The sequence below is a fragment of the Microcaecilia unicolor genome, chromosome 7 (assembly GCF_901765095.1).
Source record: "Microcaecilia unicolor chromosome 7, aMicUni1.1, whole genome shotgun sequence".
Classification (NCBI taxonomy): Eukaryota; Metazoa; Chordata; class Amphibia; order Gymnophiona; family Siphonopidae; genus Microcaecilia; species Microcaecilia unicolor.
The window spans coordinates 49,819,042-49,838,981 of record NC_044037.1 but is presented as its reverse complement, the minus strand read 5'-3'; the positions used below and the strand labels follow the sequence as shown (position 1 = coordinate 49,838,981).

The 19,940-nt window shown below is 46.1% G+C and overlaps 1 protein-coding gene across 3 annotated transcripts in view; it reads left to right on the top strand.

The window, feature by feature from the left end:
* Positions 1-16,894, top strand: part of PLS3 (plastin 3) — a 263,150-nt gene extending 246,256 nt beyond the window's left edge. For all 3 annotated transcript variants that reach the window (XM_030208871.1, XM_030208872.1, XM_030208873.1), the window contains 3 exons: positions 2,080-2,203; positions 13,796-13,920; positions 16,359-16,894. In XM_030208871.1, coding sequence (XP_030064731.1) covers positions 2,080-2,203; positions 13,796-13,920; positions 16,359-16,491 — 382 coding nt within the window. In that variant the 3' untranslated portion in view covers positions 16,492-16,894. The remainder of the gene's footprint in view (positions 1-2,079; positions 2,204-13,795; positions 13,921-16,358) is intronic.
* The last annotated feature ends 3,046 nt before the right edge of the window (positions 16,895-19,940 follow it).

The window sequence follows — 19,940 nt, the reverse complement described above, 5'->3', positions numbered from 1 at the left end:
CTGACCAGAAACCCACTGTACCCACATCTAGGTGCCCCCCTTCACCCATAAGGGCTATGGTAGTGGTGTACAGTTGTGGGGCATGGGTTTGGGGAGGGTTGGGGGGGCTCAGCACACAAGGTAAGGGAGCTGTGCACCTGGGAGCAATTTCTGAAGTCCAGTGCAGTGCCCGGTTGGTGTCCTCTCATGTGAGGGGGACCAGTGCCCTACGAATGCTGGCTCCTCCCACGACCACATGGCTTGGATTTGGTTGTTTCTGAGATGGGTGTCCTCGGTTTCCATTATCGCCGAAAATCAGAAACGACCAAGTCTAGGGACGACCATCTCTAAGGATGACCTAAATTGCAAGATTTGGTCGTCCCCGACCGTATTATCGAAACGAAAGATGGACGCCCATCTTGTTTCGATAATACGGGTTTCCCCGCACCTTCGCCGGGACGTCCTACAAGGACGTCCTCAGGAAAATTTGGGCGCCCCTTTCGATTATGCCCCTCTGTGTATATGTCAATGAAACTATTACTATTGTGCTGAAAATGGATAGGAGAATTACTGTTTGTGTTCTGTAGAGACTAAATGTAGTTACTGTAATCTACTCCTTTTGCAAAAAAACAAACACAAGTTTGTTTGATGTATGTGAAAACTGCTAAACAGTATAGTCTAAGAAGACGCTTTAAAGTCAGCCACTTGTTTTTAGCTGGGAAACTGGCTGCCCCAGAAGATCCTTCACCTCTTGCTACCTCTACACCTTAGAGGTAGCAATAGCTGTATCCATTAAAATTGCAGGAATTTAGCTAAATTTCCTCAGTTACATTTCATGGCATTATACAACGCCAGTCTCTATACTTTGAGGACTTGATGATATACGGGGATATTTTTCCTTTCTTTATATCTGAACTATGTTTATTTTTGGACCTGTAATCATTTCTAACAAGTATTTATTACTTGATTTGATGTTCTTTGAATTTGATTTTAAAAAAAAAAAAGTTTCAAACACATGACAGAAATAAGACGTAGCTGAAATATTTTCAGGTATCAGATAAGTAACAATGGAAGTAACTTTTCATTTCATTTCTTTAAAAATTTCTGTACCACCTACCTAACCCAAAATTCAAGGTGGTATAAAAAGTAAAAACTATTAGAATCAAAATATAAAAAATGAATACAATACGGTCAAACGATAAATACTAAACAGAAAACATGCCAAAATTGCTCAAAATGAATATAGTATCACAACAGTCTGGAATTTGTAACTCATGATAGTCTTTAATGCCTGCACTTCATCCTGGTGAGTGCTGTCACAGTAAGGATTATATTCAGTGGACTGTGTAATTCAGTTATCTGTATAAAGATATTGGTATATTCAGCCAGTTTATATGTTAGGCTGGCTGAATTTATACAAATATCTGTATAACATTATAGCTAACTTCTGTAGTAGCTGAATTTTTTGGCACACTTCATCTAACTTGAAGCTTTGCCCCTCCCCCTCCGAAGCATGTGCCTAACACCACCACCATCTTCTATACACACACGTTCTGGCTCTATATAGACTTATGTGGCCAAAATTTATGCATTCCCTGGTATAATATGGGCGTTCCTGCTGTTCGTTTTACATTTCTAAATAGTTTCTCCTTTCAGATTTGTAGATAAAAGGGACCTCCGATCTCTAAACATGTTTGTGATTGTTTATTTATAGCTCGCCTTTATCAAAGGCGGTTAACAAACCAACGTACATAATCTACAGAATACAAATTAACCAAAACACAATGAAACTAATAAAGCACAAACAAGAGCAGTCCAGATTTCATAAAGCATTACAAGTCAATAATGCTTCATCTTTTTGTTCCTCTTAAGAGATTAGTTTCCAAAATGCTGTAGATCTTTTCGGGTCAGAGCTAATCTAGTGGCTGTGTCTGAAAGCAGTTTAATTCTATAGATCATGCATAATACTAAACATTTTAAAGAGGTCCTGGGTAGGTTGCATAAACTGTCGAGAGCAGTGTATGTTTTTCTTGGTACTGTGAATATTGGTCAGGTAGCATTGGTATTTTCATTTGTTTTTAATGTCAAATTAACTCCCAGATATTCACTGAATGTTCTTGAGGATCTTGGTGATGGTCAGAAAGTCAATGATGACATCATTGTAAGATGGGTAAATAGAACACTGGCAGAAGCTGGCAAATCAACTTCCATTCAGAGCTTCAAGGTAAATTTTGTTATCTAAATCTTGTCCTTGCCAGACCTATATGTGTTGAGTGAAATTAATGCCATATAGATTCAGATAGGGTTGAGTTGGTACAGGGTAGACATAATGAAGGTAGATGTAAAAAAAAAAAGCAAACACCTTTATTGTAGAAAGGATGAAAAGGCGCCCAACAGGGCTGTGTGTCACCCTGCAGAATGGCTTTTTATCCTGCTTTCTACAGTAAAAGGCTTTATCTACCTTCGCTATGTCTGCATCTTCAACCTTCTATTTTACTTGGACTAGCAGACCGCTTGCTCATCTGTTTCCTAGGTTGGTACAAGGTATACACAGTCTGTTGAAATGAAAGAATTATATCTGTATACCCTATAAAAAAAGAGAAATGGGGGGGGGGGGGATGATGTGTATTACTTATCCAACTTCTCTGTAATAGGCAGTCAAATATGGAATGCCTTACTAAGATCAATTCGAATAGTCAATGACCTTCTACTTTTCCGGAAGTTGCTAAAAACTTACCTCTTCAATCAAGCTTACACAAATAACCTGAATTAAATAATAAGTCCATGTGTACCACTAGACTAATCCAAGAATTCAGTACCGGAATGTACTTCCCTATTATTCCTTTAACATACTCCTTTTTTTACCCACCTCCACACAATCTATTATATCCTTCTTCTTACCCCTCCCCTACATTTTCCCTATAATAACTACATGTTATTATAATAACTATATGCCAATTTGTTATCCTGTTTCACTATGTAAGCCATATTGAACCATTCTATATCATTTTGTTAACCCGTTTTACTATGTAAGCCACATTGAGCCTGGTATTGAGTGGGATAGTGCGGGGTACAAACGTTACAAATAAATAAAATCCCTTTTGAGATATCTGAATAAGTTAAAAGCCAACCTGTATCTGAGAAAAGAATGCTCTAGAGTGGTTGTTACCAAACCCGTTCTGGTTTGTAGGATATATGCAAAGAACATACATGAGATAGCATTTACACGCACTGCCTCTATTGCATGAAAATTTCATCATGCATTTCTTATGGATAGCCTGAAAACCAGACAGGCCTAGGTCCACAGCTTGGAAACTCACAGCGTAATCTATTGTTTTAAAGGGATAGATTCAGAAACTGTATTGGGAATGAATTTTTTTTTCTTTTTCATAGAAAAGGTGGGGGGCGTGCAGGAAATGGACTCCCAGTGGAGACTTTTCTATTGAGTATTGCTATACTGCCCATTGGACTATAAGGCGCAGCAAGGCACTACAATAACAAAAATTTAAAGAAAAGGAAAAGAAATATACACTAAGCAGGAATAGGCAGATGAATAAGCACAAGGAGAGAGGGGAAGGGAAGGAAAGAAAAGAAAAATGGAGGGAGAACAGACTAAACTACTCTGTTCTTGGAGGTATGTTCAAAGAGCAGTATTTACGGCAATTTTAATTCAAGGGGAGAAAACAGTTGCATGAATGTCTAGGCTTAGAAAATATGGTGCAGGAAGAGAAGAGCGAGGCTTGTGGGGGATGGTCCCTGGGAACGTTTTAGGGGGAGAGAAGGTAAGCCAGGTACAGTAGAGACTTAAGATGACATGATGAGCTACCATGAAAGTGTGTTTTTTTTTTGTTTTGTTTTTTTTTTAACTTAAACTGAGCAGAGGCAGGAAGCCAGTGTTTAGAGGTCTGCAGAAGTGACACATGATCAAAACATTATGTAGCCAGGACAAATTTGATTGCAGTGGATTTAAAAAGTGGGAGGCAGTTGAGGGTGGCCACAAGGAACAGTAAGCTACGATAATGAGATGACATGAGTAAAAATCAGCGACCTAAACTGGAACTGAGACAAAAGGCCTGACCAATCTGATGCAACAAAAAGAGAAAAAAAGATGAGTGAACAGCTGAATTAGGGTGTGATCTCTATGTGAGGCTAGGATTAAAAGAAACACCCAGGATCTTAATAGCACTAAGGAGAGAGGGATCCCATTGATCAGAAGAGCTGGAGACAAGGAAAGACATTTTGGAGACAAGGAAAGTGGACTGTCACAGCAATATTCAGGATAAGATTATTTTATGAAACTAGTTGCTGACTGCCTTTAAGCAGGACTATAGGGAAGAGATGGCAGACAAAATTTGGATGTTGGCATAACAATATGGGGTGGAGCCCAAAGGTTGAATGAAAAGAGCAGGGAGAGGAAAATGTTAAAAGCAGTAGGAGCCAACAGGAGCCCTGGGGGTCTCCATGGACAGTAGGAAAGATTGAGGTTCTAGACAAGACTTGAAATGAACGACCATAAACATTAAGAAAATAAACCAAGACAAGAGCTACAAAGACTAAAGTCAGAGAGGCTTTGCAGAAGGAGGTAATATGTGACAGGATGAAAGACTGCAGACAGGTTGAGAGAGAACCAGAACAGAATTATATTAATCCAAAGAGCTCCTGATTTTGTTGAGCAGGCAGGAAGAAAGGGCTCTGTGCTGTTCCCTGGGTGAAAATCTGCCCCAGTGTGTAGGGCCAAATAGTGGAATTCAAGAAAGCTTGGGATAAGCACAGAGGGTCTCTAACTGGTGAGTTCCAAAACCTATTAAGTACCGTATTTTTCGGACTATAAGACGCACTTTTTTCCCCCCAAATTTGGGAGGAAAATGGGGGGGTGCGTCTTATAGTCCGAAGGTAGAGATTTGGCTGGCAGGCCGACCGCCCTCCCTCCCTCCCTCCCTCCGAGTTCGGGATCGCCCTCTTCCCGGCCCTGTCACCACTTCTCCCCTTACTCACGCGATCTTCCCTGGTGGTCTAGTGACGTCGGGGCAGGAAAGAGCCCCCTCTTTCCTGCCCAGCGCGCTGCTCTCCATCCTCCTGTATGCATTGCTGCCTGACGGTCTCGGCGAGATTCAAAATGGCCACCGAGACTTCAATTCTCGGCAGCCATTTTGAATCTCGCCGAGACCGTCAGGCAGCAATGCATACAGGAGGATGGAGAGCAGCGCGCTGGGCAGCAAAGAGGGGGCTCTTTCCTGCCCCGATGTCACTAGACCACCAGGGAAGATCGCGGGAGTAAGGGGAGAGTTGGTGACAGGGCCGGGAGGGCGATCCCGAACTTGGAGGGAGGGATTCGGACAAGACGCATCAGAGCACCTAGGTTTTAGAGGAGGGAAAAAGCAAAAATTTTTTTTCCTATTTCCCTCCTCTAAAATCTAGGTGCGTCTTATGGTCCGGTGCATCTTATAGCCCGAAAAATACAGTACATTTTTTTTTTTCAACAATGAGCTCATACCAGAAATAGACTGCCTTTATAGATAGCCATAGGATGTGTGAAATTTGCACTGAAAGGCATTTATTGGTAAGGTATATGATTCAATGAAAAGGGGATGGAACTCCTCTCCTTTGAGGAAAGGCTAAAGAGGTTAGAGCTCTTCAGCTTGGAAAAAAGACGGCTGAAGGGAGATATGATTGAGCGTCTATAAAATCATGAGTGGTGTAGAATGAGTAGAAGTGAATTGATTTTTTTACTTTTTCAAAAAGTACAAAGACTAAGGAACTCTAAATAAAGTTACATGGAAATACTTTTAAAACAAATAGGAGGCAACATTTTTTCACTCAACGAATAATTAATCTCTAGAACTCATTGCCAGAGGGTGCACTTAGTGGTTAGCATGTTTGGACAAGCTGCTGGGGGTAAAATCCATAGTCTGCTATTACTACTACTACTATTTAACATTTCTAGAGCGCTACAAAGTGTACGCAGCGCTGTACAAACACAGAAGAAAGACAGTCCCTGCTCAAAGAGCTTACAATCTAATAGACAAAAAGTAAAGCATTTAAATTTAAAATATTTAAGCAGTCAAGCACAAGAGAACAGTCACAGAAGGACAGAAGATGTTGAAGGGTGGTCAGTGTGATTAGGTGTAACTCTGGTTGGAGTAGTGGGAGAAGGTGATAGAAGAATAGAAATGGGTGAGGTAAAGTAATGAGTGGGTTGATAGGGAGGTTATATAAGACATGTCACTCTAGGGGTGGGTGGGTAGAGGGGTAGGGTGGGTAGGATTAAGTCTAAAGCAGGAGAAGGTATTCTCTGCAGCCTATCTGTGAGATGGAAAATGCTCTCTGAAGCTGCTGCTATAAGTTGTTAGTTTTCTCTCCCTGAAAGAGATCCAAGCCACACCCACGAAGTTCAAACTGTCAGTGGGGAGGGTGAGGGGAGGAAATGGCAGTGCTTGATGAAAAAGAGAGCTCAGTTTGATAGGAGATATACTATAGGATGTCATTCTGAGGCCAGGCTAAGTCTAAAGCAGGAGAAGGTATTCTCTGCAGCCTATCTGTGAGATGGAAAATGCTCTCTGAAGCTGCTGCTATAAGTTGTTAGTTTTCTCTCCCTGAAAGAGATCCAAGCCACACCCACGAAGTTCAAACTGTCAGTGGGGACGGTGAGGGGAGGAAATGGCAGTGCTTGATGAAAAAGAGAGCTCAGTTTGATAGGAGATATACTATAGGATGTCATTCTGAGGCCAGGCTAAGTCTAAAGCAGGAGAAGGTATTCTCTGCAGCCTATCTGTGAGATGGAAAATGCTATTGAGACAGATATGGGGAAGCTTCTGTTCGCCTTGGGATTGGTACCGTGGAATGTTGCTGCTATTTGGGTTTCTGCCATGTACTTGTTACCTAGATTGACCCCTATTGGAAATGGGTACTGGGCTAGATGGACCATTAGTCTGACCCAGTATGGCTGTTCTTATAAAATAGAAACCTGCATTTATTCAGAAAACAGCTTTTCATACATAACAGGTCTTGGAACTCACTTTTTAATTGTATAGAAGTGAGGAGGTTGGCTAGGGATTGATAAGAATTCAAGGAATTATACCAGGAATAACATTGGATAGACTAAAAGGCCGTATGGTCTTCGTATGCCGTGTTCTCCGAGGACAAGCAGGCTGCTTGTTCTCACTGATGGGTGACGTCCGCGGCAGCCCCTCCAATCGGAATCTTCACTAGCAAAAGCCTTTGCTAGCCCTCGCGCGCCGATGCGCACCGCGCATGCGCGGCCGTCTTCCCGCCCGAAACCGGCTTGAGCCGGCCAGTCTTCTTTTCTCTGCGCTCGGTACGGTTGTGTTTTACCGTTCGTGCCCCGGAAAGTCGACCTCGCGCGTCGTTTTTCAACATTTTTCTGTGAGAAATCCAGAAATCATTTGGATTAGCACTTTCGTTTTTCCTTCCTCTACTTCGAGTTTTTTCGCCCCGTTAAGTTTTCTTTCGTCGTCGGGGTAGGCCTTACTTAGGCCCCGGTCGAAATTTCCCTTTTTTCTGTGCCAAATTTCGCCATTTCGTTTTTCGATTTCGCCGGCGTGAGTTTTCCGCCCATGACATCGAAGCCTTCCAGCGGCTTCAAGAAGTGCACCCAGTGCGCCTGGGTAATCTCGCTCACTGACAGGCACGCGTCGTGTCTGGGGGCTGGGCACCGCCCTCAGGCCTGTAGTCTGTGTTCCCTTTTGCAAAGGCGGACTCAGGTAGCGAGGTTAGCCCAGTGGAACATTTTGTTCTCGGGCTCTTCGTCGGCATCGGCACCGGGGGTATCGAGTGCATCGACGTCTTCAGCGTCCAGACCTTCAACCTCGGCAGCCAGTGCATCGAGTGCATCGAGGCATCGGCCCTCTGCATCGGCGCCGAGACATCGGATAGCTGCATCGACGTCGGTGGTACCAGAACCTCTTCTGCTGATGTCGTCGGACGGTGGTGCTTCGTCTGGAGTGCAGGTGAGGGCTGTCCATTCCCCTGCTGGTGGCGGTGAGCCTTCGGGTGGGTCTCCCCCTACCCTGAGGGCTCCTGCGGTACAGCCCCCCCCAGACCGACCCTCTTCGGTCTCGGCCCCGAGGAAGCGACGGTTGGATTCTACGTCCTCCTCGTCAGTACCGGGAAGCTCCAGTGACATGCTTCGTCCCAAGAAGTCGAAGAAGCATCGTCACCGGTCCCCTTCCCATGTCGGTACCGAGAGCTCTGGGTCGCCGAAGGAGTCGGCACCCAGCAGGCATCGGCGCCAAGAGGACCGCTCACCCTCTGTTCAGGAGGTGTTGATGCGTTCCACTCTGGACAGCCCGGAACAGGTTCTGACGTCGACGCCTGCATCGACCTCCATGCCTTTCTCTACAGCCGCTCTGAACGAGAGCCTCCGGGCCGTCCTCCCAGAGATTCTGGGAGAGCTGTTGCGCCCTACCCCTCCGGTACCGGCAGTGCTTGCGCCACCGGTACCGTCGAGCGTGGCGCCGGCTGGCCCATCGCCCGAGGTGAGGTCTCCGGCGTCGGTGCCGCGTGCGGTGCCGGCTGCCTTCGCCTCCCAGGAAGGCTCCCCGACTACGTCGGCGGAGGGAGCTTCGCCGATGCGGGCAAGGGAGTCTACCTCTCAACGCCCCCATCGTGGACGTGGCTCCACGGAGTCGAGTCGGGCACGGTTGCAGACACAGGTCCGTGAACTTGTGTCTGACACCGAGGGTGAGGCCTCGTGGGAAGAGGAAGAAGACCCCAGATATTTCTCTGACGAGGAGTCTGAGGGTCTTCCTTCCGATCCCACTCCCTCTCCTGAAAGACATCTTTCTCCTCCTGAGAGTCTGTCTTTCGCTTCCTTTGTCCGGGAGATGTCTACGGCCATCCCCTTCCCGGTGGTTGTGGAGGACGAGCCCAGGGCTGAAATGTTTGAGCTCCTGGACTATCCTTCTCCACCTAAGGAAGCGTCCACTGTTCCCTTGCACCATGTCCTAAAAAAGACATTGCTTGCGAACTGGACCAAACCTTTAACTAATCCCCACATCCCCAAGAAGATCGAGTCCCAGTACCGGATCCATGGGGACCCAGATCTGATGCGCACTCAGTTGCCTCATGATTCTGGAGTTGTGGATCTGGCCCTAAAGAAGGCTAAGAGTTCTAGGGAGCATGCTTCGGCGCCCCCGGGCAAGGACTCTAGAACCTTAGACTCCTTTGGGAGGAAGGCCTACCATTCTTCTATGCTCGTGGCCAAAATCCAGTCTTACCAGCTCTACACGAGCATACACATGCGGAACAATGTGCGGCAGTTGGCGGGCTTGGTTGATGCGCTCCCCCCTGAGCAAGCCAAGCCGTTTCAGGAGGTGGTCAGGCAGCTGAAGGCGTGCAGAAAATTCCTGGCCAGAGGGGTGTATGACACCTTTGATGTTGCGTCCAGGGCCGCTGCTCAAGGTGTGGTGATGCGCAGGCTCTCATGGCTGCGTGCCTCCGACCTGGAGAATAGAATCCAGCAGCGGATTGCGGACTCGCCTTGCCGTGCGGATAACATTTTTGGAGAGAAAGTCGAACAGGTGGTAGAGCAGCTCCACCAGCGGGACACCGCATTCGACAAGTTCTCCCGCCGGCAGCCTTCAGCCTCTACCTCTACAGGTAGAAGATTTTTGGGGGGAAGGAAGACTGTTCCCTACTCTTCTGGCAAGCGTAGGTACAATCCTCCTTCTCGACAGCCTGCGGCCCAGGCTAAGCCCCAGCGCGCTCGCTCTCGTCAGCAGCGTGCGACTCAGCAAGGCCCCTCGGCTCCCCAGCAAAAGCAAGGGGCAAGCTTTTGACTGGTTCCAGCAGAGCATAGCCGACATCCAAGTGTCAGTGCCGGGCGACCTACCAGTCGGAGGGAGGTTGAAAGCTTTTCACCAAAGGTGGCCTCTTATAACCTCCGATCAGTGGGTTCTTCAAATAGTCCGGCAAGGATACACCCTCAATTTGACCTCGAAACCTCCAAATTGTCCACCGGGAGCTCAGTCTTACAGCTTCCAGCACAAGCAGGTACTTGCAGAGGAACTCTCCGCCCTTCTCAGCGCCAATGCGGTCGAGCCCGTGCCATCCGGGCAAGAAGGGCTGGGATTCTATTCCAGGTACTTCCTTGTGGAAAAGAAAACAGGGGGGATGCGTCCCATCCTAGACCTAAGGGCCCTGAACAAATATCTGGTCAAAGAAAAGTTCAGGATGCTTTCCCTGGGCACCCTACTTCCCACGATTCAGGAAAACGATTGGCTATGCTCTCTGGACTTGAAGGATGCCTACACACACATCCCGATACTGCCAGCTCACAGACAGTATCTGCGATTTCAGTTGGGCACACGTCACTTCCAGTACTGTGTGCTACCCTTTGGGCTCGCCTCTGCGCCCAGGGTGTTCACAAAGTGCTTGGCTGTAGTAGCGGCAGCACTTCGCAGGCTGGGGGTGCACGTGTTCCCATATCTCGACGATTGGCTGGTGAAGAACACGTCTGAGGCTGGAGCCCTGCAGTCCATGCAGATGACTATTCGCCTCCTGGAGCTACTGGGGTTTGTGATAAATTACCCAAAGTCCCATCTTCTCCCGGCTCAGAGACTTGAATTCATAGGAGCACTGCTGGATTCTCGGACGGCTCGCGCCTATCTCCCAGAGGCGAGAGCCAACAACTTGTTGTCCCTCGTCTCGCGGGTGCGAGCGTCCCAGCAGATCACAGCTCGGCAGATGTTGAGATTGCTGGGCCACATGGCCTCCACAGTTCATGTGACTCCCATGGCCCGCCTTCACATGAGATCTGCTCAATGGACCCTAGCTTCCCAGTGGTTTCAGGCTGCTGGGGATCTGGAAGACGTGATCCACCTGTCCACGAGTTTTCTCGAATCCCTGTATTGGTGGACGATTTGGTCCAATTTGACTCTGGGACGTCCTTTCCAAATTCCTCAGCCACAAAAAGTGCTGACCACGGATGCGTCTCTCCTGGGATGGGGAGCTCATGTCGATGGGCTTCACACCCAAGAAAGCTGGTCCCTCCAGGAACGCGATCTACAGATCAATCTTCTGGAGTTACGAGCGATCTGGAACGCTCTGAAGGCTTTCAGAGATCAGCTGTACCACCAAATTATCCAAATTCAGACAGACAACCAGGTTGCCATGTACTACGTCAACAAGCAGGGGGGCACCGGATCTCGCCCCCTGTGTCAGGAAGCCGTCAGCATGTGGCTCTGGGCTCGCCGGCACGGCATGGTGCTCCAAGCCACATATCTGGCAGGCGTAAACAACAGTCTGGCCGACAGACTGAGCAGGATTATGCAACCTCACGAGTGGTCGCTCAACTCCCGAGTGGTGCGCCAGATCTTCCAAGCGTGGGGCACCCCCTTGGTGGATCTTTTCGCATCTCGAGCCAACCACAAAGTCCCTCAGTTCTGTTCCAGGCTTCAGGCCCACGGCAGACTGGCATCGGATGCCTTCCTCCTGGATTGGGGGGAGGGTCTACTGTATGCTTATCCTCCCATTCCTCTGGTAGGGAAGACTTTGTTGAAACTCAAGCAAGACCGAGGCACCATGATTCTGATTGCTCCTTTTTGGCCGCGTCAGATCTGGTTCCCTCTTCTTCTGGAGTTGTCCTCCGAAGAACCCTGGAGATTGGAGTGTTTTCCGACCCTCATCACGCAGAACGAAGGGGCGCTTCTGCATCCCAGCCTCCGGTCCCTGGCTCTCACGGCCTGGATGTTGAGAGCGTAGACTTTGCCTCTTTGGGTCTGTCTGAGGGTGTCTCCCGCATCTTGCTTGCTTCCAGGAAAGATTCCACTAAGAGGAGTTACTTCTTTCTATGGAGGAGGTTTGCCGTCTGGTGTGACAGCAAGGCCCTAGATCCTCGCTCTTGTCCTACACAGACCCTGCTTGAATACCTTCTGCACTTGTCTGAGTCTGGTCTCAAGACCAACTCTGTAAGAGTTCACCTTAGTGCAATCAGTGCATACCATTACCATGTGGAAGGTAAGCCGATCTCAGGACAGCCTTTAGTTGTTCGCTTCATGAGAGGTTTGCTTTTGTCAAAGCCCCCTGTCAAGCCTCCTACAGTGTCATGGGATCTCAATGTCATTCTCACCCAGCTGATGAAACCTCCTTTTGAGCCACTGAACTCCTGCCATCTGAAGTACTTGACCTGGAAGGTCATTTTCTTGGTGGCAGTTACTTCAGCTCGTAGAGTCAGTGAGCTTCAGGCTCTGGTAGCCCAGGCTCCTTACACCAAATTTCATCATAACAGAGTAGTCCTCCGCACTCACCCTAAGTTCCTGCCAAAGGTTGTGTCGGAGTTCCATCTGAACCAGTCAATTGTCTTGCCAACATTCTTTCCCCGTCCTCATTCCTGCCCTGCTGAACGTCAGCTGCACACATTGGACTGCAAGAGAGCATTGGCCTTCTATCTGGAGCGGACACAGCCCCACAGACAGTCCGCCCAATTGTTTGTTTCTTTTGATCCCAACAGGAGGGGAGTGACTGTGGGGAAACGCACCATATCCAATTGGCTAGCAGATTGCATTTCCTTCACTTACGCCCAGGCGGGGCTGGCTCTTGAGGGTCATGTCACGGCTCATAATGTTAGAGCCATGGCTGCGTCGGTAGCCCACTTGAAGTCAGCCTCTATTGAAGAAATTTGCAAAGCTGCGACGTGGCCATCTGTCCACACATTCACATCTCATTACTGCCTGCAGCAGGATACCCGACGCGACAGTCGGTTCGGGCAGTCAGTTCTTCAGAACCTGTTTGGGCTTTAGGATCCAACTCCACCCCCCGAGGGCCCTGTTTGTTCTGTTCCAGGCTCCACTCTCAGTTAGTTGGTAAATTTTTTAGGTCAATCTCAGTTATGTCCTCGCCGTTGCGAGGCCCAATTGACCATGTTTGTTGTTTTGAGTGAGCCTGGGGGCTAGGGATACCCCATCAGTGAGAACAAGCAGCCTGCTTGTCCTCGGAGAAAGCGAATGCTACATACCTGTAGAAGGTATTCTCCGAGGACAGCAGGCTGATTGTTCTCACAAACCCGCCCGCCTCCCCTTTGGAGTTGTGTCTTCCCTGGTCTTTGTCTTGCTACACATGAGACTGGCCGGCTCAAGCCGGTTTCGGGCGGGAAGACGGCCGCGCATGCGCATCGGCGCGCGAGGGCTAGCAAAGGCTTTTGCTAGTGAAGATTCCGATTGGAGGGGCTGCCGCGGACGTCACCCATCAGTGAGAACAATCAGCCTGCTGTCCTCGGAGAATACCTTCTACAGGTATGTAGCATTCGCTATAGTTTATGATAATTTATAGAACACTTGTTCGAGAGAGTACCAAAATAGTCAACAGATCATAAGAGAAGCAATATGACAAAATTTAACATCAACAAATCCTATAACTCATATGTTATACACTACACAGAGCACAATTTTGATGTGGCAGCATATAAAAATCAAACACTTTCTCCCCAAATGGAAAGCTCTCTTCCACTGGTGCTTTGACCTGGGTGGAAAGTCATAGTAGTGTCTTGCAGTGATAATGGAAATGTTACCCAGTGGCAGACCTGTTTTTTCAGGTGATGGGGAAACATTTGTGGGCTCTTAAGGTTGCCTGCAAATGTAGGATGAGGTCAATTTTTATTTATTTTTTTGTGTGTTGGGGGGGGGGGGGGGGTAATTTCCAGAAAACATCTCCCACCTTATATGCATACCGGTATGGTATATGTACTTACAGGTTTGCATGTATATGCCATATTTTGTAAATACCACTACAGTAATGCCCATTCTTTGTACATCTTGGAAAGTATTCCTAATGTTGAAAATAAACTTGCATTTTCCATCAGGACAAGACAATCAGTACTAGTTGGGCAGTTGTGGATTTAATTGATGCTATCCAGCCTGGTTGTATCAACTATGACCTAGTAAAGATTGGTGACTTGTCTGAAGATGACAAACATGATAATGCTAAGTAAGTGCTACGTGTTACATGTATATATCAAGCATTCCTTAAAATGTATACAGCCTCTGTTTGACTTGTCTGTCCATCACATGACAATCCGTGTAATTCAGTGCCAGAAAATGTTCCCTTAATGTAATGCTTCTAGTATGTAGAGAAATGGTCAGAATGCAGATTTTATTAATAAAGATTTGATTCAATGAGGAGAAAATAAGGAATTTTGCAATAAGACTAAATACGTCTAGGGTTCTAAACACTCTTAAATTTTGAAGAGTGTAGCTGTGCTATTCAGACCTATTAGTACACTATCAGCCTTTTCAATCGGGCCATAAATACATGTTTGTTGTTTTTTTGTTTCCTATATTCTAATCTGATGCACTATTTTACATCTTTGTGTTTTAATATCTTTATCCATCTGGTTGCTAAGTGTTTTGATTGGTATATATATTTCAGTATAAACTTTATTCCGTGGCTGTGTTGCCTTTTGTGTCTTGATCATTTACTGATAACCTGCAGAATTAAGAATTTCGGTGGTATTGCTTTTTCTACAAAACACGGTTCCAACATTGATAAGAATTATAGGTCATAGAAGGGTCACAGTAAAGCCTATTGTATTTGTTTGACTTTTCTTTTCAACTCAAGATGACTTGGGGCTCATGAGTGAAACGTTTTGCACTATCCAAAGTGTGATTTTTCTCTGGCGCCTAACTTTGAGCAGCATTTATCTATTTGTTCCACTTCATATGCCACTGAAAAAGAAATGCATGTACAACATGTCCTACTGGTTCCACAGCCAGGATATCCAATTTTAATATGCATAAGATTATATTTGTATGTACTGGGTCTCCAAAGTATGCAGGTATCTCATGTGCCGGCATTGTAGGTAATCTGATAAACCCTACTCTGTTTGAGGTTTCAAAACCAGGGATTTTCTTTAAATGTGCAGTCTCTGTACCAGGCTTTGTAAGGCAGTACGTGAAGCCCAGGTGGTAGAATGTTTTAATGGGTTTTAGGAGAGATGGAAAAAAGCAAGTCAAGCGTTTAGGGGTCTTTTTACTAAGCTGTGTTAGGTGCTAACATGCATCTAACATAGCCCAGAAAGCCTGGTATGATAACTGCATTCCACATTGATTTTGGGATATGTGTGCGTAAAAAGTTTTTGAGAGGGCATGTTAAGGATGGAGAGTGGGCGTTCTTGTACTAACCGGTTAGTGCATCTACAGTATCGCATGTTAATTGGTTAGTACATAGATATTGCGGGAGCCCTTACCCCCTACAGTATAGGTGGCAGTAAGTGCTCCTGTGATTATTTTTGTAAAAAGGCCACTGGTTAATGCCATGTATACTACTAACCCCAATGGCAATTTTCATAGATATTCCTCACTGGAACCACACTTAAAAACATTTCTTGACTTCCGGTTAACTGAGGACACTATTAGTTAAGAGATATGTGTGTGTATATATATATATATATATATATATATATATATATATATATATATATATATTAGTATTTTGTAGAAAAAGCAATACCACCAAAATTCTTAATATATATGTATATACTAGCCGTTAAGCCCATTAAAACGGGCGAGATTTGTGTTTTGCAAAATGTAATAATTCTCACCTCCATCCATCCATCCATATGCAGCAAACCTCCTCTGCCCTCCCCCCATGTCCTGCGGCCCTCCTCTCTCCCCTGGCCTCACACCGTCCACCGATCCTCCCCCCCCCCCCCCCCCCATATCCAACAACTCTCCTCTTTCCCTTGGCCTCCGCCCTCCCCCCATGTCCAGCAACCCTCCTCTCTGCCCTGCTCTCACCCCATGTCCAGCTACCCTCCTTGTCACCTCCTGCCTGCAGCGCTTCCACACGGAGGTGAGAGGCGCTGTCAGGTCAGCGCAGGGGGACCCGATACGGAGGGGGGCGGAAGCGGTGGTGGATAGGGTGGAGGTTGGTGTGCACGATATTCGTTTCCAGCGGCAGCGTCCGACTCGTTTCCCTCTCTGTTCCGCCCTCTAACGTCATCACATCTTGACGCGAGGGCGGGACAGAGAGGGAAGTCTCTACTGCGCATTTGCAGGTGAGTTGGTCACTTGCCATTTATATGTTTGATATGTATATATGTGTACGTATACATTAAGTGAACATTTCTGGGAACCGGAAGTTGAGAAGGAACATTAGTGCATGGTCATTAATAAAATTAGTAAAATCAATGTTTTTATGGCTGGGGTAAAAATGGCCTTAGCATATGGGCAAGACCTGCATAAGTCTGTGCAAAGGCCAATTTTTACTGCAGATTTCTAAAAAGACCCCTTAGGGGGAAAACAAAACACACTATAAGCAAAGGAGGAGAATAATTTGCTTTTAAGTATTCTACTAATGAGAATCTTGTTAAAGGTGTATTTATCTGGCTACAGAAACTGCATTTTTGCTTTAATTTTGCTCATTAGGTTCGCTGTGTCTATGGCCCGAAGAATTGGAGCACGAGTATATGCTCTTCCCGAGGACCTTGTGGAGGTGAAACCCAAGATGGTTATGACCGTGTTTGCGTGCTTGATGGGCAGAGGGATGAAGAAAGTGTAGTGTTAACGAAAGAAGCAAACACAATACCTGAAATGAAAAACCCTAACACTTTTTGGTACACGACTTGCGTATATGTCAGCTGCTCCTTGGTCGAGATGCAGCCGGTTTAAGAACTTTTAACGGTCGAAAGGGCTTTCAGGTTTCCTCAACAAGACTTAAAACATCCAAAAATTCTCAGGGAGAAGAGTTGCAAGTACCAGAACTGCTCCCTTTTCCCGGATTGAAAGCTGGCTTGTCAAGTTCATTCTGAAATGCATTCATATCTTCTGTCATCGTTACATGTGCTGTACAGGAACAGAGTTCCACTTGCAGATTTGTCCAGAAACAGTAAATTATTTTCTCTTCCTTTTTGAGGCATATGAATCTGAATAAAAACACAGCGAGGTTTTGTTTCTGAATCTTACTTTGGTGTTTTATTAGTGTCATGGGTTTAAACATTTTTTTTTTTATTTGACTTGGGAACTACAGCATTAAAGATACATCCTACATATTCTGTACCATTGGCTAATGAATAACTCTGCCACTTGTAAAGATCAGTATCCTATTCCAGTATTTTTCCTACATGGTGCTTTTTGTGTGGCTAAGATATTTTTGATTGCTTTATAAGTGAAAGGCAGCAGTTTCTCCTCTTATATTTTTATTAAAGGACTTGAATTACGTTTCATACCATTAAACCTGTGCTGCAGTCGGACTATTCCATCGAAATAGTTGATCTTTGATCTCTGCTTTTATCTATGCAAGACACTAGTAGCACTACACACTTTAACGGGGGATTTTCTTTGTGCATGTACTGTCTTGTAAAATTTTGAAATTCTTTTAGGCCACTACAGTTCCTGCAATCCAGCAAGAGAGATACATCAGTATCCTGGAAACATCCAAGATTTGACCCCATAGTGTGAGCTAGGAATAGAGAAAGTGACCTGCTACTTGTAAGTGTAATAGAATTATAGGGGTGGCTATTCAAAGTGATTTTAAATGTCCAGGAGAAGCCCAGATACTCAATGCTGGTGCCCAGACGTGGCCTGGCATGGAATATCGGGATAAAGCCGGCAGCGGCTCGAAAAGCACTGCCGCTTGCTGAATATTTACCCCATAGAGGGGGAGATTCTGTATATGGCGCCTAAAAATATTGGCACTTAAACAGTGCGAACTAAACGTATTCTATAATCTGCACCTAGCATGGGGCATAACTAGGTGGGGTCATGGGCCCCCCTCCTGCCGACCCTTCCCCGCCACTTTTGGGCCCCCCCCCCTCCCCGTCGCCGCAAGGTACTTTGCTGGCGGGGGTCCTCAACCCCGCCAGCATTAGTCAGCTTCAGCGCCAGTCTCCGGTGCGTTCGCTCACTTTTCTGATCTGTGCTTGTGGGGGAGGGTCATCGGGGAAGTTTGGCGGCGGTGAGGGGGGTCGAAAGTGGCGGGGGGGGGGGGCTAAAATGTGCCCCCCCCCTACCTTGAGCTCTGGAACCCCCCGCAGAGGTCTGGCTACGCCCCTGGCGTCTAGATTTAGGCTTGGAATATAGAATGTTTAGTTGAGATATCAGTGCCTAAATCTACGTGCATCCGTTTACACCAATGAAAATCGGGTGTAAATCCCTGCGCATAGACTTAGGTGCACTAGGCTATATTCTATAACTACAAACATAAATTTTGGAACAACCACGAAACCCCATTTCCTCGCCCATAACCACACCCCTTTGCAATAGAAATTCGGTGCACTTCGTTACAGAATACGCTTAGCAAGTTGTGCACCTAAATTCTAATCGGTGCCAATTAGTGGTCAATGTTGCTTGTTAAGTGCTGTTAGCGCTCATTAACTTGCTAAGTTACGCGCATTGTTATAGAATCTGTGCGGCTCTCTAGGCGCGCTTTATAGAATCCGAGGGAGAGTGCAAGAATGTAGTGTTACTTGCTGCCATTGTGTAGCACCTCCCGTGATAGGACACAGTTCTGCTGAACTATAAAAAGTACAAGTGCTCTTGGGATAAGATGACTACCACCTTTTTTAGCATGATAATCCAAATGAATGCATTTTTTTTTAATGTTTCTTGGTCAATGCATACTCCTAGAAATTTATTATTTTTTATTTTACTAAAGTCTGCATGGATTTGTTACATTTTTATTTAAAAGGCTATTAACAATCCATTAAAAAAATGTTTTTTGCAATTCTGTGCTGAGGTGAGTGCGAATGTGCCACGGATTATAACGCTGTAACGTCTGAAAGATGCAGTGCACCCGGACTCAACCACTTTTACAGCTAAAAGACAGATTCTTCACCGAAAGGGGAAGAGAACTGGCTTCATTGTTACCCTTGCTCAAGCAAGCTGTTTGCTGTGTCTTAAGATCATATCGCTCTTGTAAACTGTTCAGTGGTGTGATCTCCTGGCGATGCATTAGTTCAAAATAAAGCAATTTATAAAACTCTCAGCTTTTTGTGCCTTTTGTTTTACCTGGGATCTCTTCCTCCTCCTCCTCCTTCTCCTCCTTTCTCCCATTAATTTCTCGTACAGGGCAGTGGTTCTCAAACCAGTCTTCTTGGCACACCAGCTATTTGGTAATGAATATGCATGAGAGATTTGCATACAATGGAAACATTGCATGCAAATCTATCATGTATGCAAGGTTTTTTTTGGAGGGGGCTATTTGGGGGGTACTGAGTACTAGCACCGTTTCCATTGTCTGCTAAAATTGACCCATGGTCCTCAAGTTTTAATGAAAGATCTCAGGCTCTTCACATCAATTCTGCCTTGTCATAGATTCTGCGACTGGTTTGCAGGGGCCCTGGCCATTGTGGGGTGGGTCCCTCAGTGATCACCCCACCCCTGAAAGGTGGCCTGGCTTTTGAGTACCGGCACCTTTTTCGCTAGGAAAAAAACGCACTGCACGTATGTATATTGTTGGAATCCTGAAAACCTGACTGGCTATGCGTGACCGCAGGACTGGATTGAGAACCACTGATTTAGGGTTCCGTTTTGCCTTTCACTACTACTACTTAAAATTTCTAGAGCGCTACTAGGGTTACGCAGCGCTGTACAAATTAACAATTAAGGACGGTCCCTGCTCAGAAGAGTTTACAATCTAAAGGACGAAATGTCAAGTTGGGGTAGTTAAGATTTCCTGAGAAGAGGTGTAGTGATTAGGTGCCGAAGGCGACCTTGAAGAGGTGGGCTTTGAGCATTGATTTGAAGATGGGTAGGGAGGGGGGCACGGCGTATGGGCTCAGGGAGTTTGTTCTAGGCATGGGGTGAGGCGAGACAGAAAGGGCGGAGCCTGGAGTTGGAGGTGGTGGAGAAGGGTACTGAAAGGAGTTGATGTGTTTGGCCAGTTGAAATGACCTCAGCTGAGGTTTTGAATACTGCAAATATGATTTTTGTAACCCTAAACCTGGAGTTGTGCATTAGTTAGCTTATTTGTAGACTGGTCAGGAAGGACTACTACAATTGTGCTGTACT